The sequence below is a fragment of the Scleropages formosus genome, chromosome 12 (assembly GCF_900964775.1).
Source record: "Scleropages formosus chromosome 12, fSclFor1.1, whole genome shotgun sequence".
In the NCBI taxonomy this organism is placed as follows: Eukaryota; Metazoa; Chordata; class Actinopteri; order Osteoglossiformes; family Osteoglossidae; genus Scleropages; species Scleropages formosus.
This window is the reverse complement of record NC_041817.1, coordinates 25177972-25194524: the sequence shown is the minus strand read 5'-3', so window position 1 is coordinate 25194524 and position 16553 is coordinate 25177972. Positions and strand designations below refer to the sequence as shown.

Here is a 16553-nt window from a genome sequence, read left to right as displayed (position 1 = left end):
AGATGTCGGTCACTCTGTTAGTTGGTGGTAGAGGGGTGGGAATCAGGTTTGCTGGTTTATATATCGGTGCATTTTTTCCAAACCTAATATGCAATTTCAAATAAATGTATAAAAATGCACCTTATTTATTTTTGTAAGTCCTACTTTTGAGTTAAAGGATTGTGCCACATTTATCTATTTCATAACAACTAGTTTTAGCCTTTTTTGAAATGACAGCATTGTAATCCTCCAGCACTGTTTTTTAAAAAAAAAAAAAAAAAAACTAACTCTGCACTTGCTCTTGCCCCCTCACTGGCCCCATGCCCAGCCACGGATCTTTGCTAACCCGCTAATTCCCTAACCTGTGTTCTGACAGCCAGGCTGTGTGGTAAAGCTCTTCTCCCTGCCGCTCTTCCCTGCCGCACGCTAGCCCGGAGCCGCATCCCCCGGCACAGCGTGAGCCAGGGGGGCAGCCGCAACACCAGTTGTGAGAGCAGTCGGGACACAAGTCCCGCTCGGGGCTTCACTCCTCTGGGTGAGTATGCAGACTCAAATACCTGACCCTCCCACCCGTTAATCTAGCCTTGGGTGCCCCGTCCCAGTCACCTACTGGAAAATCAGGCCAGTGACCCCCCCAGACTTCACAATTTTCTTTTGTTTTTTCTTTAACAGTTTGCTTGCTTTCTCTGCATGCACTAACAAGCTCTTTGGCCAGACAACCAGGGCTTGGCTGTGTAAACTGTCAATGTAACTCTGCTTCAGTAAATTATTTGACTGCTTTTTTGATATAGATTGTGAAGGTTAAACCTTAAAATGCACTTTGTGGTTACTTTTTCATTTGTGGCTTCAGAAGGTATTATTTTCTGGTGATCAGAAATTGGTCATTGCAGTGCTTTGAACACAGCAGTGCTGTTAGGATGCTGTGGATGTAGTGTCTATCCAGTAGCCAGTTTCCCAGGGCTTCCAGTTTTTATGAATGCTGTCTTTCACTCCTGCGTTGTTTTAGGTTCCCCCGCACAGAATGTGTCATTGCATCATTGTGATGTCATCATGGGCGGAGCTTGTGAGTGCGTGTTTGCGTGCGTGCGTGCGTGCGTCTAGTGTCACACTCATGGGAAGGCCAGGATGTGGGGAGGGGGAATGAGTTGGGGCTGCCTTCTAGAACTCCTTTGCCTTTGGAGGAGTCAGAGGGAGTCTCACTAACCCCATTGGGCGTGGCATTTCCTGTTTCCTGCAGCATCGAGACGTCACTCCCGCTCCACCAGTGCTCTCTCCTCGGCCGACTCCATGGGGCAGCCAGGTGACCTGCATGAGCCCAGGGCTCTGTGTGCATTGAGCTGAGAGCCTCAGGCCCGGAGTCCATACTGGCATGTGTCTGTAGAGCAATGGATTTCGGAGGGTGGTGGAGGATTATCTTAGAAAACTTCTGTTCCTCACACTGCAGATAGAAATCCCTGCTATTCTCTACCAGTACATTCATTGCTGTTTGACATTAATATCAGCACAGTTTATATTTTATATTCTGCTATTATCAGCACTATTAGTCCAAATTCTGCAGAAGACATCTGTCAGAAAGCTCTGCAGAATGTGAGGCATGAAGTTTTATAATTCTACCCAGATTTTATTTGTAGTACAGTATTACATTGTTGTGTTGGCATGCCTGTATAGAGATTAATGTAGTAGCTGCTTGATTTTCATTTTGGTTATCTAGCAACTGCCAGAGTACAAATATTATGTTTTGCTGCTGCTCCTACTTTTCTTCGTTCATCCCCATTTTACATGGCTGGCTTACTCCTCTTCAGTTCTGTTTAAGGGCTGTGAAGTTGCATTAGTAGTTGTGAAAAAATTTTTTGGTCAAATTTTGTGGAGGCTGCTGTTTTTCCATTTGTGATGTGGTTCTGAATCGTGTGATTTGTAGCTGATGAATGAACTTATGCACATTACTATTTTTTATGTGATTAGTAAGTCGTCACAGTTCTGCATCAACTGTGAAGATTTTTGGGATTATGATTTGGTACATGTTGGGTTTTATGGGTTCATGTTATTTTGTCATTTATTGTATATTCAGTTTTTTTTTTTCCTCCCCCCCAGTTATACTGGTAACATTTTTTCATTGATTGCTTTTTTCCCTTCTGGGTGTGCTTAACATGATGATACAGGGAGATTTACTCTTTCTCTTTGTGATTTGGTTTGTTCTCATTCTTCATTTCAGTATGAACCTTGAAGGACTGAAATCATTTTTCTTATCTGCTAAAGGAACAATTCATCCAAATGTATGGTTCAACTAACTTTTGGACCCTCTTGGTCAGCCTCTGACATCATTCATCTCCCCAGTTCATGTTGTTCTGTCCCACAAAGAGGTGCAGCATCACTGCGTTGTTTCTCCTCATTTCCACGAGAGTGCATTTGTTTTGTTGTAACTTGTAATTTATATTTATTTTGCCTCTTTTCAGTGTCCTTTTTTACATTCACCTTTGGGTGAGGAAACGGCACTCTTGATTGTCCCTCAGATTTTTACTGACCCTCTTGTTTTCCTGTAGACCGATTTGGGATGGTCCATCAGACCCGCATCTCAGACTCGGTCAACACCATGAGGTTCTTGAAAACCGGCACAGAAGTGGAAGCCGCAGTCGCTGATGCCCTGGTGAGCGCTTATTCACTCTTCCCCTTCAGTCCCCCTGTGCAAAGAACAGCCATTCATGGACACCTGTCTGTTCCAGTATGCTGCACAATTTGCCTGTTCTGTGAGACACTGCTCAGCACATGATGCTAACGTGTTTCAACAGTCTTTGCCCTTTGAACTTGTGATGTTACAACCCTGTTCACTTGGTCTGGAATATGGAGATATATATGGAGATGTCAACAGATAGATGACATTATATGAGGCACTATATTTAGACGCTGTTAAATGAACCTTGGAATTGATCGTAACGTTTGCAGTTTAAAAATAAACACTAAACCAGCTTTTTCTCTCTGTGTCTGGAGCAATAATCTGCAATGTATACAGTCCCGCCAAACAGTCACAGGACATGAAGGGATCGATACCGCACTTTTTACAGCAGGACATTTATGACATGTTGGCTTGAATTTGACTGCCTTGCTGTGCTATTGAAGACTGGTTTATTTTAGGAAGGTACTGATCCTTTGCTCCCTTTGGAGCCATCGTGTTTTAGTGCCCCTCTCTGTAAATCACACATTTACGGCAGCAGGTGGCATATCGTTTAAATCACTTAATCAAAAAAACCTGAGCTGGAATCCTTTTCTTGCTGTAGTTACTTTGAACAAGGCACCTATTCTGAATATAAAAGTCACCTAGTTATATAATGGTGAAATAATTGAGTAACATAATTGTAATGTATATTTCTTTCCCCCTCAACCACTCTTGAAATATAACTCTCTTTACTCTTTCCTCCTTTGTTTGTCTTTAACTTTTTCAGCTGTTAGGAGACTCCCGGAATAAGGTAGTAAAGTGATTTAAGTACAGTTTTGTCCCTCCATGATATCCACTAATTGCTTAAAGTGGCTACTTATAGATCAGTAATGCTGAGCATCATTGTTCAATCTAAAGGCCCAACAGACTTTTACTAGTGAAAGACTCAACTTATTCTTATCTCACATATGAAGAAGCTTATTTGACTGATTTAATTTGTCTCGTGTGAGTTCATGATTTGTAAGTGTGTTCCTTCTTCTCTCCATGGTCAAGTCTTGCTTCTGCTTTGCATCTTGAATTTTCCAGATTTTTTTTTTTCTTTTCTTTATATCCTTTCATGCATGCAAGCATACATGCACAGTCATTTCTTGCTGCACACAGACAGCTCAGCTGGTCTGGTAATTTGCAGGGTTTAACTTTTCCACAAAAACCTTCACCTAAGAGAGCTAATTAAATCTTTTAATACAGGATTGCAATCAACAAGGTGCTTGCAATCCTCCATTTGCATATTAACCCAGAACTAATGCATAAGTTAATGTAATTCACTTGACAGTATTTCCAGGTCTTTTTGGTAGTCCCAGACACCTGCCCATATTGACACTCCTGTAAAAAGGGAAATTATCTATGTGATACTTGCCTAGAGTCTTTCTTTCGTTTGGCCTTCATATGCAATGATTATTCTTATTCTGCAAACCTCCCTTCAACCGCTGCCTAATTCACAAAGATGTGACCCCATGTGCACATGGAGACATGGAAAACATACTGATGTGAATAAACCTTACTGAGGCTGCCATTTGCCTGTCTGATGAAGCTTTTGCATGATTTTGGTGATGTAAGATAGTGCCACAAATGTGTTTGCATGAAGCAGCTGTGCGTGTCTTGCATTGCAAACACTGAGCCCCTCTGCCCAACATCCCACAGAGGAAGCCTGCACGGCGGCGTTTTGAATCTCCGGGAATGTATTCAGATGACGATGCCAATAGTGACGCATCGAGTGCCTGCTCAGAGCGCTCCTATGGCTCCAGGAACGGCGGTATCCCACATTACCTGCGACAGACAGAAGACGTGGCAGAAGTGTTGAACCACTGTGCCAGCTCCAACTTCTCAGAGCGCAAGGAGGGGCTCGTGGGCCTGCAGAACCTGCTCAAAAGCCAGAGGATCCTCAGGTGGGTGTCACTGCTTTGGTTGTGTATCAGACTTGTCTACACAGGTGGTACCACTGGCCAGACACTACAGGATGGAGTCATTAAGGGGAAGGGGGAGAAGAGGGCTGTTTCTTTTGCTTCATATGTTCTGTCTTTTGAGAGGTGGGAGTGTTTTGGATTTTTGGATTTCTGCTAAGGACTGTAGGGTTTCCCCCCCCCCCCAAGAAAATTACAGTAAAAACCTAAAATATGTTAATCAGTTGTTAATGATGTCTTGTGTGAAAGGGTATGTTTCAGAGTAGGTATCATTGTCCAGAAATGGTCACTGGCTACAGAGAATGCAGCTGTGGCCCATCTTGGGTTTTGTATTAGATTTTATACAGTAGCAATCAAAAATCTGAGACCACCTGGATAATCTGGGCAATACCTGTATGATGATCTGGACAGAATAACCAAACAAAGCAATCCACAAGTTTGGTATATCTCTGGGAATTGCTGCAGAAGGGCTGGAAAGACATGTCAGTTCATTTTTTTAATTCAAATCTGACATAGTTTCCAAAAAGTTAACTCAAGGTTTTGACTGGTACTGTATGATCACCATCTTCTCATTCTGTTCATCAGCCAGATGTCCTTTTATCCATCTAATGAGCTGCGGCTGTGTGTTTTGCAGCCGAGTGGAATTGAAGAGACTGTGTGAAATCTTCACCAGGATGTTTGCAGACCCGCACAGCAAGGTAACATGGTTCTCTTCAGTGTATCAGAGTCCATGAGCTAAAAGTAGAAATGTGTACATTCTGGAATGAGGAAAACTGTGTCTGCCTGTAAAGGAGAACTTGTAGGAGTGCGCAAATAACTGTTTGCTATTTCATGATGGAATTTCTATATTGGTTATATATTTGACTTTCTCTGTAGTGTCAAAGTTATAGATTGGATTTAATTAGCTTTTTCACTTTTTTGAACTTCTAAAAACTTTCAGATTGCCAATTGAATAGCTTTTTAGCTAAATGTTTAGCAATTGTAAAGGTGAATGTAACGTTTTCTCTTGAACTAATAACAAGTTTTATGTTGTTGCATGGACTGCTTTGGTGTGGATTTTAACATCAGAGAGTAAGTCTTTTTTTATATTATTTGAATATTTAAATATTACCAGAAAAAATGTCAATCAAGTAATATTAATATTTTAATGTATTAATACTTGGTCTGTTGACAAGAGTGATTTTTAAAGTTTTGACTCAGGATATTGCTGCTCTACAGTGAGACAGATTTAGGGGCTTCAGGTCACTTAGCAGAAATTGTGTTTTCAGAAGAAATGTTGACCGTTGCCATTTCTGCCCTGTTCAGGTGTTCAGCATGTTTCTGGAAACCCTAGTAGACTTCATCACCATCCATAAGGAAGACCTTCAGGACTGGCTCTTTGTCCTACTCACCCAGCTGCTGAAAAAGATGGGGGCTGACCTGCTGGGCTCAGTCCAGGCCAAGGTCCAGAAGGCACTGGATGTGACAAGGTCAGGCCCTTCATCGCAGCACATAGAATCTTTATCTTCCCAGCTTGTGGTTCCCACTCAACTGCTTCTTTCTCTTGTTTTTGCAGGGAGTCTTTCCCATTTGACCAACAGTTCAATATTCTCATGAGGTTCATCGTGGATCAAACGCAGACCCCCAACCTCAAGGTTTGTTGACTAGTTGCACCTGGCTTTGGCCTACAGGCTAGAGGACCTGGGGAAAGGACAGTGGGTTAATTGAGAGTATGGAACTTTTTTTGTTTCTAGTCCCCAGTGGAATATGCTTTTGTAGTTGGTACTTAGAAAACTTTTGTACCTGACTTTTATAGCTTACAGTTTCACGTTATAACTCATTTATGCCCTAAATATTTGCTGAAATTTTGACTGTAATCCCAACTGTGTAAATTCAGAACCCTTTATAAATTATATTTTCAGATTCCTGGACACTGTGTAGCACTTTTGGTTTTATAGAGCTTATAAAATGCATCTTGGATCTGTAAGTTGTAATGTGAGCAACTCTCCAATAGGGCCGTCACTATCGATTATTTTGGTAATCGAGTAATCGGACAATTCTTTTGGCGAGTACTCAAGTAATAGATTTTTTAGTCACAATAAAAATAGAATCAAGTGAACAATAACATATCATGCTTTGCATTTCAAAATTGAAAATAAAGCCATGGTTAATTTTTGTAAGGGTTATAATTTCTTGATTTGTGCGATTAGTAACCATCAAACATGCCAACCCAAGCGGGAGTTTGAGTTATGAAATCGCAATGAAAAGTAATGTGAACATTTTGAAACATGGATATATTCACACCTTAACTTCACATTTCGTCAGAGTTTGAGCTATATTCCATTAAATTGTGCTCTCTGACGGGTGTTTAAGTGGTGAAACTCTTTATAATGCAAATATATCATACATATATCATGTTCGGTCTTGTGTTTAAAGCGGCGTGCAAATTAACAGTATTTAAAATGATTAAAGCTAGTAGTGAACTTACCGTGCTGGCAGAGCATCTGTTACACCTGGACATTGCCTTTTCAGGTGCTGTAGCATTGCAGATGTGCTGTTATTGTATTTAAGTTGGTTTTTGTACAGACTGCAGACAACTGTGTTGTTATTTTCTTCTAACGTGAAGTGTTCCCACACCGTTGACATTTTTTGCTGTTTTTTGCATGGGCCCTTGTCTGTGCACTGCCGCCTTTCCACCATTTTGCCGAGTACTCGACACAGCAAATTGTATGCGAGGATTTTTTTAAACCGGGTACTCGAAATTAATCAAGTAATCGTGACATCCCTACTCTCTAACCACTTTTGAGGTTTTAGCAAATAATTTAACTCGACCTTCCTTGTAAAGTCTCAGTGACCCACATGGATTTTGTGTCCAGGTAAAAGTGGCCATCCTGAAGTATATTGAGTCCTTGGCCCGCCAGATGGACCCCGCGGACTTTGTGAATTCCAGTGAGACACGTCTGGCTGTATCGCGTATCATCACCTGGACAACAGAACCTAAGAGCTCTGATGTTAGAAAGGTGGGCTGGTTTCCACAGCATCTGCTACATTGCAATGTGTCTGTTTTTGGGCCTGTACACCTCACAGCAAGAAATGGCGCATGCAGAATTATAATGGAAATGAGGTACTTACCTGTAGATGTAGGCTCATTAACACATTCTAAAGAGTTTACATTGACCTAATGTAAACTGTAGTCTACTTGTAGCTGCTGATGAGATGCTTTACTCATAATAAATGACAATGAAGGGGTTTACTCCAGGTGATCATCTCTTAAAGGTGTTTTATTCTGTTAAAGAGGGGGGCGCGGTGGCGCAGTGGGTTGGACCGGGTCCTGCTTTCCGGTGGGTCTGGGGTTCGAGTCCCACTTGGGGTGCCTTGCGACGGACTGGCGTCCCATCCTGGGTGTGTCCCCTCCCCCTCCGGCCTTACACCCTGAGTTGCCGGGTTAGGCTCCGGTTCCCTGCGACCCTGTATGAGACAAGCGGTTCGGAAAGTGTGTGTGTGTGTGTGTGTGTGTGTGTGTGTATTCTGTTAAATGTGTACAATTCCTTCATCCTTAAGCATGTCCAAATAAGAAATGTTCTCTATTTATATTGTAATTATATACATTTATTTATAGTTTCAAACTTTCCTCCCTTTGAAAGGTCACAGATCATCCCTAATGGTCATTTAAAATGGAACCTAGGCAAGTGCGAGTTATTCTTGACTTATCTCAGCCTGCACTCTGCGATTTCCAAAGCTTTTGTTGGTCGAACAAGGTGTTCCCAGCTCAAGTATTCTTTTCAAAGTTTAGCCACAAGGAGGGCAAGGTTATTACTTCATTTCGTTGGTTGTTTTTGATCTTTAAATGAATTGCCCCCTTAAACCTCGCTCCTTCTGCCCGTCGAAACTAGACCCTCCATAACTGGGCAAGCGAGGACTTGTCTGGCAGGCTGTGCACCGTGGCCTCTCTGCCCGGAGAGGGCAACCTGGAAGAGAGGTGCAAGCAGGTAGAGCGCCCCCCAACTCCCCCATCCATTCCTAGCCCCTACCCCCACCAGCACGCATGGTCTTTGCACATTAACCACTTGGAAAGTTTGAAATGCCTCAGTGTGGCCTCTCTCCGTAACCCATCTTTGCCTGACAGCTTCCGGTTGATGACAGATTCATGGATTAATCTCACTTCTTCTATTCTTTCCTTGTTGGAGGAGAATTTTGAGGGTTAGGGGAATACATAAGGGTATTATACATTGGGGAATTTCAAGGCCAGTGTCACTGTTTAATAACATCTACAAAATATGAATTCTGCTTTTATTTAGATCATCCTGTTTGTGTGTTTTGCACTTCCTTTTGCCTTAACACATTTTGTCTGTCTTCTTGCAGTGTGGCACTTGCAGTCAATTTGCATGCATAGTTTTATAACTGTCCATTTCATAAAGGTAAAATTTAACTGCAGTGGAAAAGTCAAATAATGCATACATTCAGCTTTGTGTACACACTCACAGGCATTCTCTTAAAATTTAGAATAATATTAATTGTTATACATTTAAAGCATTTGTGTGTCGATGTCTGTCGTTCTCTGTCATATTTTCTACTGTCATGTAGTTATTGATTTTGACAAAAATGTCAGGTTATGTTTTTCTACATTAAAAAATCTTTCATTTTTTTCTTTTATAGGATTTCATATTTCTGTATCTTACATCGGTCATCTGTGTACATTTTATAGTGCTAGATACAAGTAAAATCATTTCAAAGTAGTACTACTGTGTAAGTTTGTGCTTTGTAATAAACACTAATATAAAGCAATTAGGTAATTAAATTGTCTTTTAAAAATGGCTTGTCATGGTCAGTATCTTAGGCATTCTCCTGGAAAGACCTGCAAAGCTCCAGCATGACAGTGCTGGTATGGACTTTGGCATTAAGCTGGCTTTCCCTCTGATCTGTTCCTCAACACTGATGGCATTAAGCTGGCTTTCCTCCTACAGGCTGCCCAGGTGGTACTTATTTCCCTATTTGAGCTGAACACTCCAGAATTCACGATGCTGCTGGGTGCACTGCCGAAGACCTTCCAGGATGGGGCCACCAAGCTGCTGCACAATCACCTGAGGAGTTCTGGCAGTGCCAGCGTGGTAAAGAACTCTTACCTAACAGGGGCGGGATTGGGGTCTAGGGGAGCATGATGTCTAAACGTGGAAGAGGGGTAGGAATTAGCTGTCACACTTGTTTTCATGTTTACAGTGGTTATTATAATCTCTGAAGATAACTACCTAGTCAGTTAATTGTTATCGTGGCCAGATGTTTAGTACCTTCTTCAGTTAGTAATTTGTCAGTGGAGAGCTTCTTTATATTGAGGAGTGTGTCCATGATCCAATACAAACTCACTAACCAGTCCTGTGCCCCCTTTTCATAGGGGTCTCCAAGCAACACCATTGGCCGTGTCCCTCCTCGCCATTCTAGCAGCCGCACCAGCCCCCTCACCTCTCCAACCAACTGTTCCCATGGAGGGCTATCACCCAGGTATTGCACATCATGCAGAACATTCCCAAGAACCCTCCCTACAACCAGTCCTCACAGGAACCCTGTGTGCATGGCCTTACCCTGGACCCTTGTGGCTGACATCTCCACCTCAGAGGATTCAGTCAGTTTCCCTTTGCATGCTTTTCTGAATGATAAAATACTAACACTCCTGTTCCACTTAACTGTACCAGTCTTTACATTTTCAAAGTGAAACCCGTGACCTCCACGGACATGGTAAACCAGTGGCGTCACAAGGGTTGATGTCACCCAGTGTGGTAACTCATGGTATCACCCCCCCAATGGACTTCCCCACGTACCAGACCATGCAGAATCCTTAGTAATGTTTTTTGTACTAATGTTACTTGTAAATCGTAATTTCCATATATCACTGAATGTGATGGCAATAGTAGTGACATAAACAACTAGCAAAATTAAAATTACCGTTAAATTATGATATCACATGCACAGCCTAAATGTATTTACATTTACGTAGTTTCATGTGGTTAAAGTGAAAATTTAGTTTTAAAAAAAAAACAATGGAATTAAAAGTAAAAATGCTTAAGAACTACATCAAAATTGTTTATTTTAACATTATTGATATAGGTTCGGAAATACTAATTACCACAATACTGTAGCGAAAACATCAGAAAATTTGACAAAATCAGCGACTATAAAAACACCAGTAGCACGAAAACAACAGCGTAAGCGGATGAAACCACGTGATTCGAAGTATCATTGTAATTGGGTAATAATGAGAACTCTGACTGGAGCTTATTTGAAGGTTCAAAAAGTAAATTAGCATAGTTATAGTCTTGTCGGTATATTGATATATGTAAGCTGGGCTTACAAAAAATGTTTTTGCTGTTATAACTAACTAAAGGGATATTTTTTTTTTTATAAAAAAATAATTTCTGCTGAAACATTGCACAAAAATTTTATAGACATAGACCCCCTCCGATGATGTCACCCGGTGCGATCTGCACCCCCCTAGTGACACAACTGGGTAAACTCAAGAGATTTTACAGTTATTTTATTACATATATAAAAATCCTTAATCTGTTCAGGGACAGAGACTTTGCGGCTTTGTTCTGTAATTTCTCCTTTTATCTTTTATGGAGAATATTCTCTTTGTTCTGATTAATTACCAGTGGAGCCTAATACAGTATGTCAAGTGATTTTATGGAAAGTGATGCTGTGACTGGGATGCTGTCCTTCAAACTATGGTTGTCTGAGGGCAGAGTTTAGAAGTTTCATAATGGGCATTCATAACAGAGATTTTCATTTTTTTTTTTTAATATTAATATAACAAAGAGTTAGAAATGGTTGCTGATGCGAGGTTTTCTCATATCCCTTACTGCACGTATGCAGCCTGTTTTTGAAGGAATTTTCTTTTTTGAAAATAAGAGACATACACTTATACACACTTTACAGGACTACAATGAACACTTGCTTTTAGGCAACGGTCAGATACTACACACACTGGCTCACTTTTGTATTCTCCATTCTAGTGGAACTTTCTTTCATAGGTTTCTGAGTAAATCCACCCCCTTTCTCACTAACCTTCCACTTAGACTATAGTTTCTTTTTCTCTTCTTCCCCTTTTCTTCCCTTTCTCCATATCTCTTTCTGTATTTTCCCCCTCTCTTGTCTGGTCCCTTGTGTTTTCTGCCCCACTCCCACCCCCCACGGCCCCGTTCTCTCCTGTCCGTCCTCTCCCTCCCGGCCGTGCTGCGGGTACAGCCGGTTATGGGGCTGGGGCGCTGACGGGCTGTCAAAGCACCCAACTCCCCCTCCTCCGCCTCTCTCCACCCCTGCCGCCCCCTCACTCAAGGCCTTCCGCCGTGCGTTCTCTCCCAGGTAACACACGACCGACGGGGGGGTTGGCACTACAGTAGAGCAGGCGATCATTAAAGGAAACTGGAAAGCAGCAGCTCAGTCACACACTGGCCCAGAATGTACAAACCTGATTGAAAGAGCACAAGGCCCACCTTTAACCCCCACAGGGGGTAACGGAGTTTTGTCTCTTCAGCTATGTCGTGGCGCAAGACGAGAGCGAGGAGGTTGGCAGGTTGACTTTCTATCAAATCCTGAGACTCTATGGGGTAGAATGGGGAAGTTTGTGTGTGTGTTGTGCGTGTGCATGCTTGCATGCGCACATGAGCCCGCATGTGGGTATGTGTGTGTGCTTCTATTGTAATAAAATCACAGCTCCCATCTTGACAATATACTGATGTTAACTACTCTCTCACATTTTTAATGACATTAAATCCTTAGAAGACTAATGGCAAATGCGGTCTGTGGAGAGTCACTACTGAATCATCACGGCTCTGAAACGGCAGTCTTACCCTGTGGTGTGCCGCACTCTCATTGTTTAATTACTTTGAGGCACACAGACAAGTCTTGGTATGGTAACAGATCAAACTGATGCTGTCAAGGAGTTTCAGCTGAAGACTTGTTTGGGGCGGGGTGCTGTTTAGGGCAACTGTTATAAGTACCTTTGGCTCCACTCCAAGAAAGAAATGGAAAAAAAATAGGAGTGGCCCATTTTTCTTCGAAAGCAGTTCCTCAAAGGCTTCTGTTCCTGAATTATATAACAGCAGCAGCAGTCTCGATGTACTTGTTCCCAGTTCTTTCATCTGCAGTCACTGAAGAATAGTCTCACTAAATGACTAACAGCTCCCAAGATCAATGAAAGAACAGTGTCTTTATGAGGATGGCTGGTAGTGTAATGGTTAGAGCTGCTTCCTTTGGACTCAAGGGTCATACGTTCAATTCCCACCTACTGCTGTAGGGCCCTTAAGCTCCAGTACAATCACCCAGCTATATAAATGGGTAAATAATTGTAAGTAGCTTAACGTTGTAAATCGGTTTGGAGAAAAGCGTCAGCTAAATGAATAAATGTTATGTAAATCTAATCTGTAGGACTGATAATGGGGTAGACTGTAGCTACAAATTAATAAGGTTCATTGAAGCATAACTGGTCAGTCAGAGAGCGCAAGGATGCAGAATATTTTTCCCTGAACTTAAGCCCATACACCCCTCTCAACTTCTTAACCATTTTTCCACCTTCAAAACTCCCTTGTGGGTGTGTAGAATGTGTTTGTGTGTTTGCTACTCTCTGGTGGTCATACCTCTTATCTGTTGTGATCTTGTTCAAAGTATGCTGGAGTACGACACCGAGAACCTGAACTCGGATGAGATCTACAGCTCCCTGCGTGGTGTCACCGAGGCCATCCAAAGCTTCAGTTACCGCAGTCAGGAGGATCTGAATGAGCCAATCAGGCGTGAAGGGAAGAAGGATGACGCTGTGAGTGACACTATATTGATTTCATAATCACTCATGTGAAAGGGTAGTGGTTTGTGTAGTTACACATGGCCACATTAATTAATAGACATAAATGGGACTGGAAATCTGCTCATAAATCTGAAGACACTTTAATTCACTGCTTAGGTTCTGTAAAAATCTTGTCTATATTAATTCAGTCTTTCGTTGATTTATTCATTATTGATAACTTCTGGTTCTAATACAGGGTCACAGTAATCCAGGGCATATCCTGGAAGCAGATGGGGCATGAGGCAGGGTAAACCTTGGAATGAATGCCAGTCCATTACAGGGCAATGTCAGCTATAGCTATAATAAAAAATATTTTGTTAAACTTTTATTTTTATTAACATCAAGCAACTTAAACTTGTTTAAAATGACTGAAAATATGTTGTTTCCACAAACTCGAGTTCAGTGCAAATTGTTGACTGTAAGCGCTGTAAATATGCAGAGCTCGTCATGTTGTTACGTATCAGTTGCACTAACACCGCACAAGCTATAGACACTGAAACTCACCTGAATTAAGGCAGTCTGAGGCTCCTGTCCTATTTGGATGCACTTTACTGCCATGTGTCTGTATGGAGGGTAAACACACACACACACACACACACACACACACACACACACAGAGTCTGAAACCGCTTGTCCCAAGCGGGGTCGCGGCAAACCGGAGCCTAACCTGGCAATGCAGGGCGCAAGGCTGGAGGGGGAGTGGACACACCCAGGACAGGATACTAGTCCATCACAAGGCACCCCAAGCGGGACTTGAACCCCAGCCCCACCAGCTCGCCCCCCTCAATTGTGAACTAATTTATTATTTTGCATATAGCTGATAATTCAGAGAGCTGCTTTGCCACCATTTCGTTTGTGAAAATGCTGTACTGGTTTTTCCTAGGCTGGCCGGGAGGGAGTGATGGCTTCCCCTAGCCTGGACCCTCGGCTGGGCATGAGTGTGGATGTGGTGGAGGGCGGCCGCACAGCCTTGGACAATAAGACATCGTTGCTCAACACTCCCTCTCCACGCTCCTTTGCTGGTCCCCGGGGCCGCGAGTACAACCCTTATAGTTACACTGACACAATCAGCACCTACGACAAGAGTGCCCTGAAAGAGGCAGTATTTGACGACGATGTGGAGCAGTTCCGCGATGGTAAGGCTAGAGAAACCCTCAGCACCCTCATCCATCTGTCTTTGTCCGTCACCTGTGTTCCATGATGTGACATCGTAGTCCATCATTTTTCTTTTGGCAACACTAGGGGAAAATATGAAATTCCAGATAAACTGCTTTTTGCAGGTCACATATTGGAGGTGCATCCTAAGTTGTGACCCCTTTATTGTTTAAGTGAGGGCCATAAAGTGTTGACACATCAAACACACTCAGTTTGTCAGGTAGCAGCACTGCATTTATTTAGACAGGTTTTGTTTATATGAAAACTTTATGGTTCCTGAGTCAAAGAAGGGGCTTTTCCAAGTGTTTTCTAAACAAAACAGCTTTATACACGATTGTTGGTAGTGTTAGCTGTCTTTACATCCTGTGACCTAAAACCTTACATCCTCTTAACAGATTGTGCATCATGAGGATGTGAATTCTTGCCATCTTGTGATGTAGCTTTACCTTATTGAGACTGAGCAGCACATTTCCTGATGGTCTTCAGGGTATCTGCAGTTGCATGACACTGCAGGTGTATGTGCCTGTTTCTTAAAGTTTGCTAGATTGTATCTTGGACACCAACTTGTAGCTACTTGGCAGTAGCGATATGGTGTAAAGCCTCTTCTTCACATCTCTGTTAAAGTGGTAGATTTGCAAAGAAGTTACACAAACACTCGGAATGAGTAATGTCACAGAAAATCTGGTCCTGTGCAGAACTGGAAATCACTTTACTGTGGTGAAATCGCTTAACTGCTTTTTAATGCGTGATATGCACCCAGTATTAGATCTCTTATTCAGCGTAGTGGAAGGCAAGCTATACTGTGAGCACTGTGACCATGAATGCACTCCTGTCCCCCTCCCACGCAGGCCGTCGCCATGACTGTGGCGAAAACAAGATGTTGCATCCCAAGGGTTTTGCTCCTGGTAAAGGCACGTTCCCTTAAGAATCAGTAGAATAAAATTTTCTTTCCCTGTGTGTGTTTGTCTCTTTAATGTGTTTTAACATATTGTCAGTTTAACTCTCATCCATTGTATGTCTTTCATTTGGCTATGTGCAGTTCATTTCCATGAGCATGTTCTTACCATGTAATGATAATGACCAGTGGTCTTTTAACACTTTTACGTGTGTCAGTCAGGTAGATGTGCATGTTCTGATAATAGCTTTGATGACCCAAAGTAGCTACACTCAAACTGTACTACTGACACCTCACGAAAACATCTTTACTAAGACCTTGACTAACCAAAGTGAAACTTTCCTGACCTTATGTGGTGAATGGTTAAGGGCTGTGAGCCTTATTATTAAAATATGGTGGAGGGGCATACCCTCCAAGCACACACAGCTCTGGAACTGTCGAGCCTGTAATGATACACATTATTTGTGCAGCAAAGTGGGGTATGGGGTGCTTTGTTCAGTTGAACAGACCCAAGAGGGTCACACATGAGGGTTCACGTGTTTCTGGCTCCAGGCATCTTGGTCTGTGAGAGGACCAGGAGACCTGGGTGGTCAAGACCTGTTTGAATGATGTCAGTACCCCCCCCCCCCCCCCTTCCCTCCCCATCGCTTCTGTCTCATACAAGTTCCCCTGGACCACTCAGACCTGGTGGCCGAGCTGCTGAAGGAGCTTTCGAATCACAATGAGCGCGTGGAGGAGCGCAAAGCTGCACTGGTGGAGCTGCTCAAGATTACACGGGAAGACAGTCTTGGTGTCTGGGATGAGCACTTCAAGACTGTCCTGTTGCTGCTGCTGGAAACGCTGGGAGACAAAGATGTAAGGCTCCGTCCATTGAGCACACCTTACCTGACACACAGGTGCCCTGCCACGCACGCAAAGGACATGCAGCAGCATGCATCCGTTTGCAGACAGCTGCTTCAGAGGACATTCACATCTGCAAACAAAAAATGTATACGTGTAAATCCACATGCGCTCACAGACAGTATCCAAACATATGCATACACACATACATAAGTATACATAAAATATGTCGTTAAAATGTCTGTCATTGCCTGATACAAGTTA

General features: G+C 42.6%; 1 protein-coding gene across 13 annotated transcripts in view; it reads left to right on the top strand.

Moving 5' to 3' along the window:
- The window catches only part of clasp1a (cytoplasmic linker associated protein 1a), a 62259-nt gene that overhangs the window by 39628 nt on the left and 6078 nt on the right, over positions 1-16553 (top strand). For 4 of the 13 annotated variants that reach the window (XM_018744821.2, XM_018744812.2, XM_018744851.2 and 1 more), the window contains 13 exons: positions 2520-2623; positions 3417-3440; positions 4331-4575; positions 5225-5288; positions 5659-5661; positions 5896-6059; positions 6146-6224; positions 7446-7589; positions 9534-9677; positions 9959-10065; positions 13225-13372; positions 14283-14535; positions 16114-16304. In XM_018744821.2, coding sequence (XP_018600337.1) covers positions 2520-2623; positions 3417-3440; positions 4331-4575; positions 5225-5288; positions 5659-5661; positions 5896-6059; positions 6146-6224; positions 7446-7589; positions 9534-9677; positions 9959-10065; positions 13225-13372; positions 14283-14535; positions 16114-16304 — 1670 coding nt within the window. The other 9 variants (XM_018744754.2, XM_018744735.2, XM_018744742.2 and 6 more) reach the window with 9 other exon arrangements.